Source organism: Loa loa (assembly GCF_000183805.2).
Source record: "Loa loa unplaced genomic scaffold supercont3.4, whole genome shotgun sequence".
Lineage (NCBI taxonomy): Eukaryota > Metazoa > Nematoda > Chromadorea > Rhabditida > Onchocercidae > Loa > Loa loa.
The window spans coordinates 177,389-193,458 of NW_018108184.1; the positions used below are offsets into that span (position 1 = coordinate 177,389).

At 33.6% G+C, this 16,070-nt stretch overlaps 3 protein-coding genes across 3 annotated transcripts in view; all 3 read left to right on the forward strand.

The window, feature by feature from the left end:
* LOAG_16453 (N-acetylgalactosaminyltransferase) overlaps positions 1-2,079 on the forward strand; it is a 5,304-nt gene extending 3,225 nt beyond the window's left edge. The window contains exons 5-8 of the mRNA XM_020449105.1: positions 84-242; positions 640-757; positions 1,005-1,157; positions 1,706-2,079. Of these exons, the coding sequence (XP_020307418.1) occupies positions 84-242; positions 640-757; positions 1,005-1,157; positions 1,706-1,870 (595 nt within the window). The 3' untranslated portion in view covers positions 1,871-2,079. The remainder of the gene's footprint in view (positions 1-83; positions 243-639; positions 758-1,004; positions 1,158-1,705) is intronic.
* A 2,039-nt stretch (positions 2,080-4,118) lies between these two features.
* LOAG_06768 (hypothetical protein) lies at positions 4,119-5,393 on the forward strand (the record flags this gene model as incomplete). Its single annotated transcript, XM_003142304.2, has 3 exons — positions 4,119-4,222; positions 5,118-5,227; positions 5,366-5,393. Exons 1-3 carry the CDS (start codon positions 4,169-4,171, stop codon positions 5,391-5,393), a joined length of 192 nt encoding a protein of 63 aa, XP_003142352.1. The 5' UTR covers positions 4,119-4,168.
* A 7,012-nt stretch (positions 5,394-12,405) lies between these two features.
* Positions 12,406-15,756, forward strand: LOAG_06769 (bZIP transcription factor family protein). The gene is made up of 6 exons (XM_020447241.1): positions 12,406-12,512; positions 13,015-13,125; positions 13,567-13,754; positions 13,994-14,141; positions 14,667-14,796; positions 15,300-15,756. Exons 1-6 carry the CDS (start codon positions 12,413-12,415, stop codon positions 15,451-15,453), a joined length of 831 nt encoding a protein of 276 aa, XP_020302508.1. The 5' UTR covers positions 12,406-12,412; the 3' UTR covers positions 15,454-15,756.
* The last annotated feature ends 314 nt before the right edge of the window (positions 15,757-16,070 follow it).

Below are 16,070 nucleotides of genomic sequence, written 5' to 3' on the forward strand. Positions count from 1 at the left end.
GAGAAAGGGTAGACATGTTCTATTCGTATTAATTTTTCATTAAATGAATTTAAAGTCGTGTAAGGTAAAATTGAAAAATTCAGAGTTGTTCTTCCAGTCGTTGATTTAATTAGTGCAAAAACGTTTGAATTCTCGAGAGCAATGATAACAAAGGGTGCATTTAACTGGTATCTCGAATTCACGTGGAAATATATTCCCTGGGAGTATTGGGATATACCTGAAAACAACGTTAAGCCATTTCAGTAAGTGTTTTGTGTTTCTTAGTTTTTCTTGATATCTACCATAGTAAAATCATTGGGAGGATTTCCAGCACGTAGTAATCCATACCCAGAAATATGGAATGGTTAGTATGCTGAATTGCATTTGCAAAATGATTTCTGTTCTCCAAATATTTAAATTATTAGTAGTTCCCCCAGACTGATTTGAAATAACAGCATTTGAATTATACTATACCTTCAACAAATTATGAAACGAGTGAATTCGATGGAATAGTTTCATGGCTAGACATGCTACGCTTTCTTCGATGGATATGATTATAACGGATAAAACATTGCGTTATAAGCGGAATATGTTTTGTACTTAAAGGAGGAATAGTTCTAGATATTTTTGGTACACTTATAGAATTTTTTTTGTTTATAGGTCAGCGACTATGTCAGGCGGTCTGCTGGCAATTGACCGTAAGTATTTTCATGCAATGGGTGAGTATGATACTGGAATGGAGACTTGGGGAGTTGAAAATATCGAAATGTCTGTTCGGGTTCGTCGAATTTGGAACATTCACAAATTTCATTCCATATATCAATGCTTACTACCCATAACTTCTTAAGTGGTCTAATTGACCGATAAATTTGACGAACTTAATGGTTGCCGTCGACGCTGAGCTATTGATATCGAAAACGTGCATCAATCTGTCTGGAATGTTATAACCGACTTTAAGATGAAAATATCATTCATTGAATGTTGTCAGTATCTAACAAAATTTATTCGGATTCAGAAATGTTTAGATATGGCTCTGCGGTGGATCCATCTTAGTGGCACCATGCAGCCACGTTGGCCATGTGTTTCGTACACATCGTCCATATAAGAGTAAACCGGGTATGGATTCAAAGCTGTATAATTCGGTACGAACCGTTAAAGTCTGGTTCGATGATTATGCTGTGAGTTGATGCTTCATTTTTATTTGTATTTTTTTTATTATTTCAGCTTTCAAGATATATCTGAGAAGGTTTTGGATCGGATTGAGGCTGGTATCGTTAACTTTTTTTTAAGACAATGATAATATGCCACAGTTGTAATGCTTTTAGCAGGAGAAATATTTCGAATGCTTTTGGTAATCCTGGTAATTCTAAGTATTGCATAGTAACACATAGTTACTGTTACTTGGTTCATACTCTTCCAAAGTTTTTATCGTTAAAAGTGCAATAGCGTACCTTAGTAAAGGTATGTATAACTAAATTCCAAAAAATGTTTTGCTTAAAATCAGTTCAAGTTCAAGTCCGGTCTATCTGAATGAAAGTTATACACTTGAAGTCATCTCAATTCTTTTTCTATTTCATCACGCCAAATAGGACTCATTATGCCTTCTCAAATGTGTTTTTTTTTTTTGCTTTCTTGATCTAAACAACACTTTGAACAGATTGAAATAATATGGAAATTAAAACATACACTTCTGAACTTTCAATATTTACCAAAGCTTTTTTTCTAGAAATACTTCTATGAGAAACGACCGGATGCGAAAGAGATAGAAGCTGGTGATCTGAGTGAACGCATCAAATTGAAGGAAAATCTGAATTGTAAGTCATTTCAGTGGTATGTACAGGAAATTGACCCGGAACTGGAGCCCAAGAAGATACTACATGAAGAATTGTGAATTTCAACTTGTATCATTATGTCAAAATTTAGGGAAGGAGTTATTACTATAAATTTATATATATTATTTGATGCTATGATTGCTGATTGAGCTAAAGTAAATGTTCGCTGTAATTCTCATTGTTGTACTGGAAGATAGAATTAGCTATTATGAATTCTTCACGGCAAACATCGTTCATCTAATCTAATGTCAAAACAGATATATATCAGCTTCCCTTAAAGAACATATCGACTGATAATTGAGCTTTTTTATAAGTTGCATATGTTTTATGTATTCAAAATGTTCAAGTTATGTCGCATGATATGTTTGTATTTCAACAAAGCGTTGATTTTCAATCATTTCTGTGTACACATGCCCAAATACATGTATGCTTGAATTTTCATGAAAATTAATTTCAAAAATATAGGACATATCCTCATTCACTTCCCCAGCGGAACACACTTCCCCGTTCGGCTTCGTACAAAAATCGAATGAAAGGGTGGGGACGTTGATGTTGCACGTCGTGATAGGTCTTGTTGGGCCGCGTCATTTAGTTTGATGTTCATGAAGTCTATAGTATTCAGGTTACGGTGTTCGATGACGTCATGTTATGTTTCATTTACAGTGAAATAAAGAAAGGGTTGGGATCAATGTTAATTCATGTTATACCGAACGAGTTGTTAGATTGGTCGGATTATGTTTTCTAATTACTCAGGAATAATAAGAAGTGACATATGCTGAAACAGAGACCAAAAATGTCAATATTTTATTACTTAGGATACACAATAAACTGTGTCCCATTCACTCATTCTTCTTTTTTCCATTTCACCAATATCACTTATTTTAACGTCTTATCAGCATTATCATATGCTATCTATATAGTTAAACTATATTTTTCCACATAGTTTATCATATGATGCAAATGTCACGTAGTGTTCAGTGTTACTATTTGGTACCGATATCATTTTACGTCAAATTATGATACGAACTTATGAATCTACTAAATTTTATTTAGCTTATGAATCTACTGAATATATATATTTAGTAGATTCATAAGCTATTTGGAAAAAAAACGAACACCAATAATTAAATTTTCAAACTTTTGACAAATTACTCGGAAGCAGGAACACCATGAACGGTATACATAGTAGGACTTTTGTTGAAACTTCATACTTATCCAGAAATTCTCCTTGACTTAATCTCAAATGCTCCTTAATATAGTGTTGTTTTACTTTCAACTGTTTTATTCTTTCCTACCGCACTTTATTTCTTATTCTCTGTTTTTGATTTTGGAATAGCAAGAAGCTTTCTCCGCAAATGGCAATTTTTTTTTCTTGTGGAGATTTATGCAACCATTGAGGTATTCAGTTTTTGGGTAGTAATTTTTTTTATTCGAATCAAGGAATTCCAAGAAGCATCAATGAATATAAATTTTTAAAGGTAACGACTGACTTCTTTACCTCTAAAGATCGAAAAATATTGCCCCATTCTTCTTACGAAAGTTTCGGTTCTTTAAATCTCAGTTAATTCGAATTCCTGACTTTAGATGAGCTGTTTTAATTAATTCCCTTTTATTTTTGATCAACTTGTTTAGATGATTTTCTTTGAATTTCTTGAATTCAGCTTTAAAATCAGGTTTCAATTTTTACTTGAATTTCAGTTTGTCTCAGAAAAGTAATTTCTTGTTTTTGTTCTCTTGTTACCATAATTGTTTTACAATGTATATGTAAGTCATTTAAGGCGAAAATCTTTGAGACTAAACTATATACAGATTAAACAAAAAGATGGTACAGGAATGATGACAAGAAAAAAACCTAGGCATTGTTGATGAATTGTTTTCTGAAATTCTCGTCTTGCCAGTGTGTCACTTTTTCACTATTCCTCGTTCTCTTTTTTCATTTTTGTTTATTACTTTCTTGGTTCGTTAAAAAATATATGACATGTTAGTAGAGGTGCAGAAATCACAAAACGAGTCATTTTTCCTCCTCTCTCCTTTTTTACTAAACGTGCATTCCTTTCCGTCTTCCCCTCTTTCCTCCCCTTTCGTCTTCCTTTGTATCTTTCCAGAGATATTTAATGACCTTCATAAGTAGTTAATTTGAGTAATTCAAACTATTTATCAGTATTGTTTCTAGAAATGAAGTTTGATCCTTCTCCAGCCAAATCTCTTTCTTGATACCAAAATGTTTGATGTATGGAGAAAGAGGATGATATGTCATCGGAGACAGATCTTTTTTTGTACTCTTCTTTTTAAATTATGGCAGCATTATTGTAGGAAAAATATGCGTTAAAAGGAGTGAAAACGAAGGGACGAAAGCAATGTCACGTGAGCCATCCATTATACATAATCCATCAACAAGCGAACCAGAAACGGTAATTGTTTCCAGTTTTGGTTTTTTCGGTTAATGGGAAGATAGAACATTGTTGTTTCATCTGAATATATCATCAAATGATGAAGTGTGCATGATGTTAGTAAGCCTTAGAAGGATTGCTTGAGACTTTTTGAGCGTAATCAGTGCTTCGTGATAGAAATGTTTTCATTTGAAGAAAGGAGGAGGAATTTTTATTTGCCTTCAAAGACAGACAATCACTAACTGACGTTATTAAGTTACTGATTGTTGTGAAGTGAGAAAACTTGTCTTAAATACTTCGAAAGGAAGCTTTATTTTAACAAGCTGACATCTACGTAATGTCTGGAAAGTGCATGTTATGATGTTCGTCATCAATTGTAAAGAATAATACTGCGGTTCGTGACATCAGCGTCGAAATATAATCATGTCCCGAAGTACTTTGTGAATGTGAATTAGCCGTGCTAGATGTATCGCGGCATATTAACGCTCTTCAAAGAAGAATGGCGTAGTTCCTGGGCATTAATAAATTACATTTCATATTTCAATGCACTATATCGTTAAATATTGTAGAAATCCTTTTTAAACACTTTTTTTTCTTTTTTTTTTTTTTTTTTTGTGAAGTAACAGAATTAACCTCCAGAAAATAGTGGTGTCTGCATAAGTAGACTATCGTCTTATATCTGGATAAGTGCATTATACTTTTTGGTCTGAATCTGGCAAATATATTTGACCCAAAATTTGAAATAATCTTATATTTTAAATTACGTCAAAAATTGAACCTGCCTCTTTTTCTCCTAAAAATTCATACGTCTTTGTTGTATTTAGTTTTCGGATGTATAGTTTTGTTTATTCATTAAAATATTTTTAGATTTGCATGTTTGTTGTTGTCGAAGCATTTTGTTGTGTTGCATTTTCAGCTGAAAGTCCTCGCAAAAGTGATCTTACAGAACCAATCGAACGATGAAATAATCAGTGATGATGAGGCACGGCGGCGTCGCGAACAGCTCAATCGACGACCGTCATACCGGTTAACTAATTCTTTCTCGGTCTTTTTATGCTGCCTTTAATTCATGTTTCAAATTGAATTTTGGGATATAATTCGAATATTTGAAAGGTTATATGTTTGAGACTATATAATGTAGGTTTTTTTTTTTTTGTTTTTCAGAATATGTGGTTTGTGGATAGTCAAGTAGTAAATTAACAAGGGGAAATTAGCATTTTGATTTTGGTGATTGCTCACTTCAAATTGTGGTAGAAAATGTGAATTGTGTTCTTAAAATAACGATCTAGAAAGCAGTCACTATTATTAGATAAATAAGATCTCTTTAGAAGAAATGGTAGTTTGTAATTGCTCCATTTCTAAATTTAAAAATAAAGCAAATTTCTAGTAATATTATTTTGAATATATCTATTTATCTATGACATTCGTCATAATGTATTATTAATAAGATGCTGCGTATGTTTATTGCTTCCATTCTGTAAAATGTTTTCTGATGCAAAGGTAACACTGAATCTAAAGGATCACTTTAGCGGTCCATAAATGCTGCACAAAAAGCATTTGGCACAAATAGAATATGACGTAACTGTATTTGATGACTGTGCATTTCCATAGCTAGTTTCAGTTTACTTGCAGAAGGAATGAACCACATATTTTCTAAAATCTAAATTAGTTTTTATGGTGTCATGCTTCAGAATTGAAACAGATGACTTTGCACTTGAACGTCTCCTTGTTGTACTCAGTTACTAATTTAGCTGAAGTTCTTCGCGTAAATTCAGTAGTACGCTGTAGAATTTCTTCCAAGAAATTGTATAAATACATTTTATTCAGATCACTTGGTTTGGTTGATTGTTCGAGCATATTATCACAAATTTTGGTTCGAATGCATTATTCTATGACTATTTTGATTCGGAAAGAAGCAGAGAGAAAAATAGTTGCTTTAGCATCTTCCAAGAATATTTTTTAGGAGTCAGAAAGTCAGAGGAAAAAGTGAGGGGTAAAATTTAATCTTCGATGTTCAAATTTCTGGTTTAAACTGCTTGTTGGTTTACTCTGACTTATCGCTTTTAATCGTATTTTTCTCGTCGTTTCTTGGGAAAATGATATACCACAAGTGATTTCTTGACGTTTCCCACCTACCATTTATGATTTAAATAGACAAATTTTCTTTTATTATAACGCACTTTAATAAGAGGACTTGCCCTAATAAGTTAAACTGTGCTGTACAAGTTTTGGCACTTTTTTTTTGCTGTTTTCCTACTAGCTTTTAGTTTTTATTAATGAAACTTTCATTGATATTCAACTGGAAATAATCTCGTTGAAAGCAGCGCATGACAGAGCAAGTAAATTTGATTCTAGAGTTTTTGTAGCTTTGATTTCGGACCGGAGGAACTAGAGATCTAACAGACGAAAAAAAATTGAAGGTTGAAGGGACGGAAGTTAAAGTCCGATGAGTTGAATGTAATCAAGAATGACAGTTTTTCAATAGAACGGTGGAAAACTTTGGAATGTCTAAGGATAAAAAAATTAAACCAGATGGCTCGAATTGCTCGAAGTGATATCTGGAAAGTAGAGGGTTTTAAAGAAGTTTTTACAACTTTGGAGACAAAAATTCTCAACTAACCATGAATTTTTCTCTTTCTTTTTCTTCGGTTTCTTCATGAAAATTTCTCTTCGAGAGCAATTATTGGAAATGAAATTTTATTTCACTTGTTTATGGATTTTCTCCCTGAATTTTTCTTTTTTTCTTTTTTTTTGATTTGTAGTCTTTCAAAAAGTTAGAATATCTATATTACATCTCTATATTATATATTACTATATTACTATATATTACTATATTACTATATTATATTATTATATTATATTATATTATATTACTATATTATATTATTATATATTACTATATTACTATATTATATTATATATATATTATATAATATCTATATTACATCTCTATATTTTCAATTTTTCTTTTTTTTTCCAGTTTATATCTACTGTCCTGTGTGCAGGACTTATATCGTTGCCATTTTGTACTGCATAGATATTATGCAATATTTTGCGGAAGATCAAATTTCAGTTTTTGCTAGATTCTGCCAGAAATCTGTATGGAAATAGTAGAGATTGTAGTATTCCCCTGAAAATTATTCTTTTGGCTTTCCCGAATTATCATTTTGGCACATTGAGCAGGGAGGCGGCGAAAGAAAGATTCTGTGCTACTGCAGCAGACATCTCTGGATCCCATAAATGTTGTTTTGTGTTGTTATGGCATTTTTGAACGTTGAATCCCATTTAGTATAACTGTCGTGTCGATATTAGATGAGAGGATTTCAGGATATCAGTCAGGCTTACCTGGATTGTCAGATCAGGCTACTGTTTTTTAATCGTTCCTTTTCATTTTTTTAAAAATATTCTAGTCGCGTTGAGGCAGGGGTTTATTTGTCTTTAGTCTATCTGTAGTTTCACTTTTTACATGGTAAGCTGCTTCGCACTGTGTCCTCTCGATTTGACCTAGTAATGATAAGTTGGTTAATGAAGATCATTCATTTTAAATGACTTACGAAGGTTAGTTATAAGAGAAGGAAAATTAAATTTGACTGGAGACACTACAAACATTTCCAAGAAATTTTCGCACCCTAGAGAACGTCCTTCTTTTTTACATACTATGAAAAAATGGAATAAAAAAGCCCATTCAGTGATGCAAATTTCTGTCTTATTTATTCGTTAAGGAAATTGTTATCGGGAAAAGCAAAAAAAGAGAAAGTAGAGTTCTTTTCTCCTTTCCTCTCTCTCCCGTATTCGTCATTTTCTATTGGAAGTGCAAAGGTGACGTCAATTTCAAGTTGTCGGACAGGGTAGAGCGGAGGAGAAGGTGAAATTTCGGCTAGTAATAATTATGAATATGTATGTGTATGTGATGACGACTGTGGAGACAAAACAATTTAAACAACATTTTCCTTCTATTCATTTATCCATCCATCTCTCTTAACCTTCTTTAAATCTTTTGAAGCCTCCTGACTTACCCGTTTGTTTGCCTATCGCTGTACTTATGTTTTTGGTATTCTTTCTTATCGATTCAGCTTTACTTTTTCCTTCCCGAATTTTGGGATGAGAAACTGAGGTACTGTAAGGGTGTTCGCTTTGTTCCACTAAATGTTCGTGTATGTTCGTGTCGTGTTTCATAAGGGATCTAGATCATTCCTAGGATATTTTTCTGCTGTTTTATTTTTCATTTTAGACTTCAGACTCATTGCTCTGTTTCATAGCTAAAGAAAGCTGTTAAAAGCCTAGCAACAATAATCCATTTGCGTATATTATGTCCCTTGCGGAGAGATGATGACCACTGCATAGCTAATGCTTACGTAAGCTTGTTGCTTACTTCATCCCATCGTGCAGTTTCAGGTCCGATCCGACTCTCTCACACATATCTTTCTAGAGTGACTTTCATTCTATTTAATTAATGGTTCAAATTTCCTCTCACTTTCCATCTACTTCTGCACCTTTTCTTTCTCTTTCTCTCCTATAATACAAAAACACACTGAGAGTAAATAAGGAAGGCCGAGAGAGACGTAGAGAAGGGTAGGGAGGAAGAACAAGACGAAAAGAGCGAGTGATGGTAATGCAGCCAGAGATGTTATTCGATCATTTCATACTCTTTTGATAAGGCCTTCTCATTTCTTTCGGATTTTTTATTTTTCGTACTTTGTACCGTATAAAAGAGCATATGCCAAGATACAAATACACACAGATAAGCACACATACACACACATACACACACATACATACACACACATACATATCTATCAACCTGCCCACAATTTCTTGTCACAAAGAATGGGCATATATGTTACGGATTTGATTTGACGTATGAGAGCTTTCAAAGTATTTCTTTTCTTTTTCGTTATCTTTCTTACCTTCCTGTTGCACTACTTTGAGTATTGAATGAACACTTCCTGTTGATAATGCCGTTTGGATTACGCGCAACATCGTTGAGACATCGTGCAACATCTACAGCATTGTTCTCAACCTTTGCTTGACCATGGACCACTTTGGCTTCTCACTTGTAGTAGGGACTACAAGATTCAAAAAACAATCAATTATCTTAATTTTAAAACCAACTTCAACCAAAACTTTCAACATACTAATTAAACTTCGAATAACATTATAATATAAAGAAGAAGGGATATAATTTTTATTAGCCCTCGTGGACTATGCTTTAATTTTTATGGACTACCGGTTGGAAACCACTAATGTAAAGGGACAATGTGAAGTACTAGGGTCTGTTTGTAGCAGTGACTTTCCAGACAATTTTATATACCAGAGATTGACGAGCTCGAAAGTGTTAGTATGTATATTTGTGTAAAGGAGATTTCAGTCGGAATAAATGAAGAGAGAAAGAAAGAGGATACTTCATGAAGGTGATTTCTTCAACACGGAATATCTGGCAAAACCACAGCAAAAGATAAACCGCCATTGACCAAGCAATAATTCGAACTTTTGTTGCTGTTGTACCAATGATTGCAAAGTGTAAGAAATATTTGAGATACGGCCTACACTGTGATGCATGCTCAGTAATAAAGTTTCGGTTTTGTTTTAGAGTTAACATCGAAGGATAAAGGCAAATCCCTCTACATTCCCTGTTCTGAACTAACTATAGATATCAATCATATCTAACTAGGATTTATTAGCTGAACATGTTATGCCTTAGTTATATTACTTTACTCTTTCTCTCCTCTTTCTATGTTCTTTCAACGCAAGACAGTTGCCTTTCGTAACAGATTAATTTAACGGTCTTAAATTCCATCATTTTATTCTATTTTTTATCAAACTTAGCTTTCGTTTAAAAATTTTTTAGAGACAAAAAGTCGCTTCGAAGAATCTTTGCCCCTGTACATTACATCACATTATCTTGTTTATAATCTTCTTTAGAAATTAGTGATTATTATGCTTCATCGCTAAATGAATTGTCAAAACTATTACGTGAAAGAAGCAAAATTTCGTAGAACTTAATATATAACGAAATAATCTGATGTTAAGCCTTGCTTCTCAATATTTCCAACTTTCCAACTCTTCTTTAACATTCCTTTCAATAAGTTAAGCAAATTAGAATGAGACTTTAAGTCGTGCAACATTTTTACGACGTTCATATTTTATACGGGATTATTCATTAAGGAGCTTAGATTCCATAACCGATTTATTGGCTCATAAACAATGTGTTTGGTTTCGTAATAAAAAGGTCTGATTCATTTTACGGAATAAATAGCCCAGCATGCACGATATGATCATTTATGCAACTGGCAATCGAGGTTGGCTTAATGCCTTGACCTGAAAATTTCGATGTTTTTCATCATGTCATCTTAACATTGCCTAGCGGTCTTCACAGTTTATAAAATGTTCGCAGTGCTGAAGGAATTAAGACAAAGAGAATGAGATTCTGAGTCCAAATGCATGAAAACGGTTTTCAGCACTCAAAAAAAAAGAAAAAAAATGAAAGATTCAGTTGACTAATTAATGGGAGGAAGGATTCGAATGAGTTTTTGCTAAAAAAATGGAAATTTATGGTAATATTTTATACTAAGAACAGATGGAACGTCCTACTTTTACTTTGAAACTTGGTGCGTTTATGTAATAGAGACAAGACTACTACTAAAGACAAATATTACCATTGTTGTTGCATTGTTCACTTTGGCTGTTCGTAAACCTAGATTTTCATTGAATATAAGAAAAAAAAACGAATTTAAACCGGACTATTCTTCGTTTGTTGTAGTGTATATTTATCAAAGGACTGCAGATTGAAAGTTCATGATGGTTGAGAAGATTAGACTATTTCCGTTTAGTCTGCTGATTAACTGCTATTACAAGATGTGTTCTTTTAACTAACAACCTGAAAAGCTGGGCGAGATGTTAGTCGAAGTGAAAAGTGTGACAATGTAACGAATTGCACGTATAAGAAGTAAAGATAGGAAGAAGTTGAAGGTATTAAAATCAACGAAGGAGCGTTTTCGTTGCTGCTTGTTTAAAACTCTCCTACATTAGTTGGCCCACAATTCTGTGACGCATTGAATGTATACCATGCATAATATATTAATTTGCCAGTTAATTAAATGCCGAGTCATTGAACTACCGATGAATGACCTTGGTATATAGCAAATTATTATCAACAGATCCATGCTGTTTCATCAAGAACTCATCCCACAACATGCACTTTTGTGCACCTTTTCATTCCCTCTATCAATGAGTTCACGAAGAGTGCATCTTTTTTTTGCAGATTTGCTCATTTTTGCGAATATTTTTGCCATTAACGAAAGTTGCATTTTTACTTGCGCGCATTTGTAAATTTTTGTGCACATCTCTGCTTTTTTTTGCAACGTAATTAAAAAATAATTTCAAGTGAAATCATTTTTACGGAAAAATCGATTTCAGTTTTGGGTTTTTCGGGAGAATTAAGAATTGTTCACCGGATTCGTTGCTTTCTCATAAAAACATGTTTAGTTCCTGTTGCAGTTGGTGACTAGGTGGAATTAACGTATTTCTTTTGATTCTTTCCCCTGCTGTATTGATACAGTTTCTTGAATTTTGCACTCAATATATCCACGTGATATCTGCCAACGGGGCCCATTTCCTTTTGCAGTTGTTTTCCTTTTTCTTTCCTTTTTTCTTTAAATCTTTGGTTAATAAAATCTAAAATTATTCATTCACTTAATTTGATATTAGTATTCATTTCCTTTTGTAATATGATGTAATATTACATTTCAAGAAATTGCCAGGAATTATTCTTTAATTCAAAAGAATTTGAATATCCATTCCTTTTTTCACTGGATTACTTAAATATTATCGGCGAATTGATGTTGAAAGCATAGGATATTTTTTCAAAATTATGGATTCCAACGTTTCCAGAATTTTCTCTCAAAAGCATTGTTTAACGCACTAATTGCTTATCCTCCGTTTAGATAAGTTGGCAATGAGTGGCAATTGTCTTGACCCCATCTTATTGCCCTAGATGTAGTGGTTAGAAATTTGATTTCGAATAGAAAGAAGTTTAACTGTCAACATGAGCAGTGCGGGAAGTAGACATAAGTTGGTGATACAGATATATTAATTTTAGCTTGGGTAGACATAATTTATTATGCCATCGATTAACGACTCTCTTTAAAAGGGAAGCTGGTCTTGTGTTTAAAATTTTTTCCAAGCTTGTATAGCATGGTTTTTCTTTGCAGAATGATTCTAAAAGACTTGGAGACAGTGGATAAGCAACTCAAAAAGGAGCCGGATGAACAAAGTGTTGCTTCGGTTGTCATTCAACCATCTGCAGAACCAGGTTTGTAGGCTTATTTTTTTTTGATATTTTGCATATAATATTTATTGAGACGTCTACAGTTCATTTACATTTAGTTAATTTGAAAGGGTTAGATTTGTTCTATTGCTTCTAACTAAGGGTTACTCAGAGTTTTGGTTTGTCAGTGATACTCAAAACTTAATACTGATTAACATTACTGTTTTAATACTGATTTAACATTACCCGCGAGACTTATGGATATCTAAAGTTTCCAAAAAGCAAAAACAAAGAAGGAAAATGATGTGGTATTAATATAACAAATAAGGATTTCCCCGTCACATTATTTCCTAAATGTTGATCCTTACTAGCATTTCAATCAGGAGTTTTCTTTATTTTGATTTTCCTCCTTCGAATGACTGTTCAGAATGTGCCCTGGCCAAAGTTGTTGCTGTCTTTTAACATAAATAGGTTAGATTAATTATTTGCTTTGCGATCACATAATATGATGTATAAGTAACGAAAATACACTGATAAATGATTACAGTGGAGACAGTTCGATCACAGATGTCATTAAGACAAGATACCAGTGCTCAGTTATCGGAGCAGCAAGCAATTTCTTCTCGACTTGAACAAGTTCAGTACATTGCACCCTCTGGTATGTTTTTTAAACGAAATTTTGTGTTTTTTTAAATTAATTTTCATTGAATATCATCGAATGTTTTGTAACATTGTAACTTCCCTTACGCGATGTCTAGTCTGGAATCCAGTTCCAACACATTTTCATTATTTTAGGATAGCTAGGTTGCTCTCATTCAATGTTTGATATACCAATTCTCATGTGCTTCAAGTACGCTGAGAAAATATCGACTGTGATGGGTGAAAGTGGTTGAAGAACAGTGTGGTAGTATTACGGGCATTTTTCAGTACTATAATTCCAGATCGCCTCTGTGGTGTATATACTCATGATTATCCAAACGATTAATGTGTTGAATGAAGAGATTTCGCATGATGACGGTCGATATACTTCGAAAGCTCGACTTGCACTTTTTAACTTGGAAGTTTGATAATATAGAAGTTTAGTAAAAAAATTTTGCAGGGTTGACTCGTTTGCATACAACAAACGGCAATCTAACATTGAATTCAGCAACATTAACAAGCATGCACAATGTTGGAGCAGCAGGTATGATTGGGCAGTATTCACCAGTTGCTACAGTCGCAGCAGCCGCTGCAGCTGCAGCCGCTGCAGCGTCACGAGCAAGTACGAGCACACCAAAAAATGTACAGGTAATAGTTGCCTATTTGCGGTTGCTTTTCTATAAATTTAGTAATTTGCTTTCATAGAATTGCTAGTCCCTACATTTAATCATAAACATGGAGAAGATACGGAACAGGATGGATGGGTAGGTAGAGACAAATAACAGGAGGGTAAGGTAGAGGAAGAAATATAACGTATTTGCTGAAGCTAAATCGGGCTATAAAATTGTGGGCATAGTTTCACTGGTATCCATGATTAGTCATTGCAGGAATTAGGCCAAACGGCAGGGTCATCATCGGGACCAGTTCCAGGAATGCTGCCAGTAAATGCCGAAGTTTTGGGTCTCAAAACGATGAGTGCTAGTGCTGATGGTCAGCAGCAACAATATATTCCGCCAAATCAAGGAACTAGTCAAGGCAGCGGTTCCCATTTTGTTATTACTCGACAGTGTTAGCTCTTAAAGGCTTTCAAATCAAGCCTTCTGGGTATAGTTAGCTAATCATGTGTTTGGAAACTGCTGCATTAAACTATTATCCGTAATTCTGATACAGTTGGATGGTTTACGCGTTTGAGTTTCGCATTAAAACTTGATTTAAGCTTTCCTGATTTCTCAGGAGAACAAACACCTAAGCTTCATTTGAAGTAGTTGGGGTATGTTCTTCGAATCTAACCTTAATGAGATAGAATAAAACTAAGAACGGAACGTACGAAGAACAAATAGCCTGTTGAAAGAGGAAGTGAAGTCAATTTGATATGCACTAGTTTGTGTTTTTAGACTCACAATCAAACAAATAAACAGTATTTCGTACATATATAAAATACATGTGTACAAGAAATTGCTAGTCGTTTAGGCTTTCGGTGCGCTTATTCTTCAAAAATTCAGACGTCTTTGAAGCTTTAAAGTGAAAACAAAGCTTAAACTGGAGTACCTGAAATTGTAGATTGGCAATCCACTGTGATGTCTGGTTACACATCATCCCCATCACCGCTTGGTATGGCTGGTGGTAGTCGAACAGCCACCGAAAGTGATGATAGCACACGGAAAAGACAAGTACGACTTTTGAAAAACAGGTAAACAGCTTCTAAATTTCAAGGGAGAATGAAGATTGGTTAGAAATCAATGCTAAGATTTTATGACTAAGAATTTGTATTTTTTAGAAAATCTTATGAAATTTTCCTTACGCTTAGTTCTCACGTTATAGAATGCATATGTAGAACGTAAAAATTCATCCAATATGCGCGTTTTAGTAGTTGTATCATTAAATACCAAATTCGGTTATAGGTAGGATTCCAGTGGCGATTCGTTTTACCGTTTGTTATATTATCCCTTGTAATCCAACTCTTGATTTGGTATCGGATAACAATCAGTAGTCAATGTTATTTGGATTATTTATAGATTCTTGGGCATCTCGTATCGTTTTAGGATTTGCGAAATTGTTAACATTTATTCCTTCGCGCTGGACTGATTAACCGTTTTGGCTTGGAAGAAATGCGTCGTAATATTTGCATGAATTTACAAATCTTTAAAGAACTTACATATTATTATCAAAACTGCATTTTTCTTTTCGTTCTAGAGAAGCAGCGAAAGAATGCAGGCGAAAGAAAAAGGAATACGTGAAATGTTTAGAAAATCGTGTCGCTGTTTTGGAAAATCAGAATAAAGCATTGATTGAAGAATTGAAGACGTTGAAGGAATTGTACTGCAGGAAAGAGAAAAGCGAGTTATAAGAGAATACGAAGGGAAAGTTTCATCAGTTCTATTCCTTGAATTCAGTCTTTTTTGCTCCAGGGAATTTTTTTACATCGTTTGTAGGCGCGTCATATTTATTCATAAAAGTTGTTTTGATATGAGAGATATCACAGCTTTCATAAGTGTTCACAGTGATTCCTTTAACACACATCTGAAGTGAACGATTGCGGGAAAAATTTATTTATAAATTTTTGTATATGTTTGAGATCTAATAGAATCCACAAGGTATAGAGGTAGATTAATCATATCTTGAAATTTCATTAAAAAAAGGTATCCTATGCATGGAAGTGAAGTATTTTTAGTATTGCTTCTTATAATGTATATAATTCAAAAGAAATGCGTGAAATTATTAAGTTTTCACCATGCTTCTCATTGAGTTCATAAACAAATAGACGCAAGGGAAAAATAAATAGCTGAGTGAATGAATAAATGATACCGTACTGCTTCTAGTGATTTTGGAATTCCTATCTTGAATTAGTTTAAATTGACAGTGACGTTTTGATTAGTGGTCATCTGTGGACATTGGTGTTTAGTAGGAAAAGACCATCTCTCTAGCATAATAACAAAGAACACGAAATTAGTGCTAATTTAATAT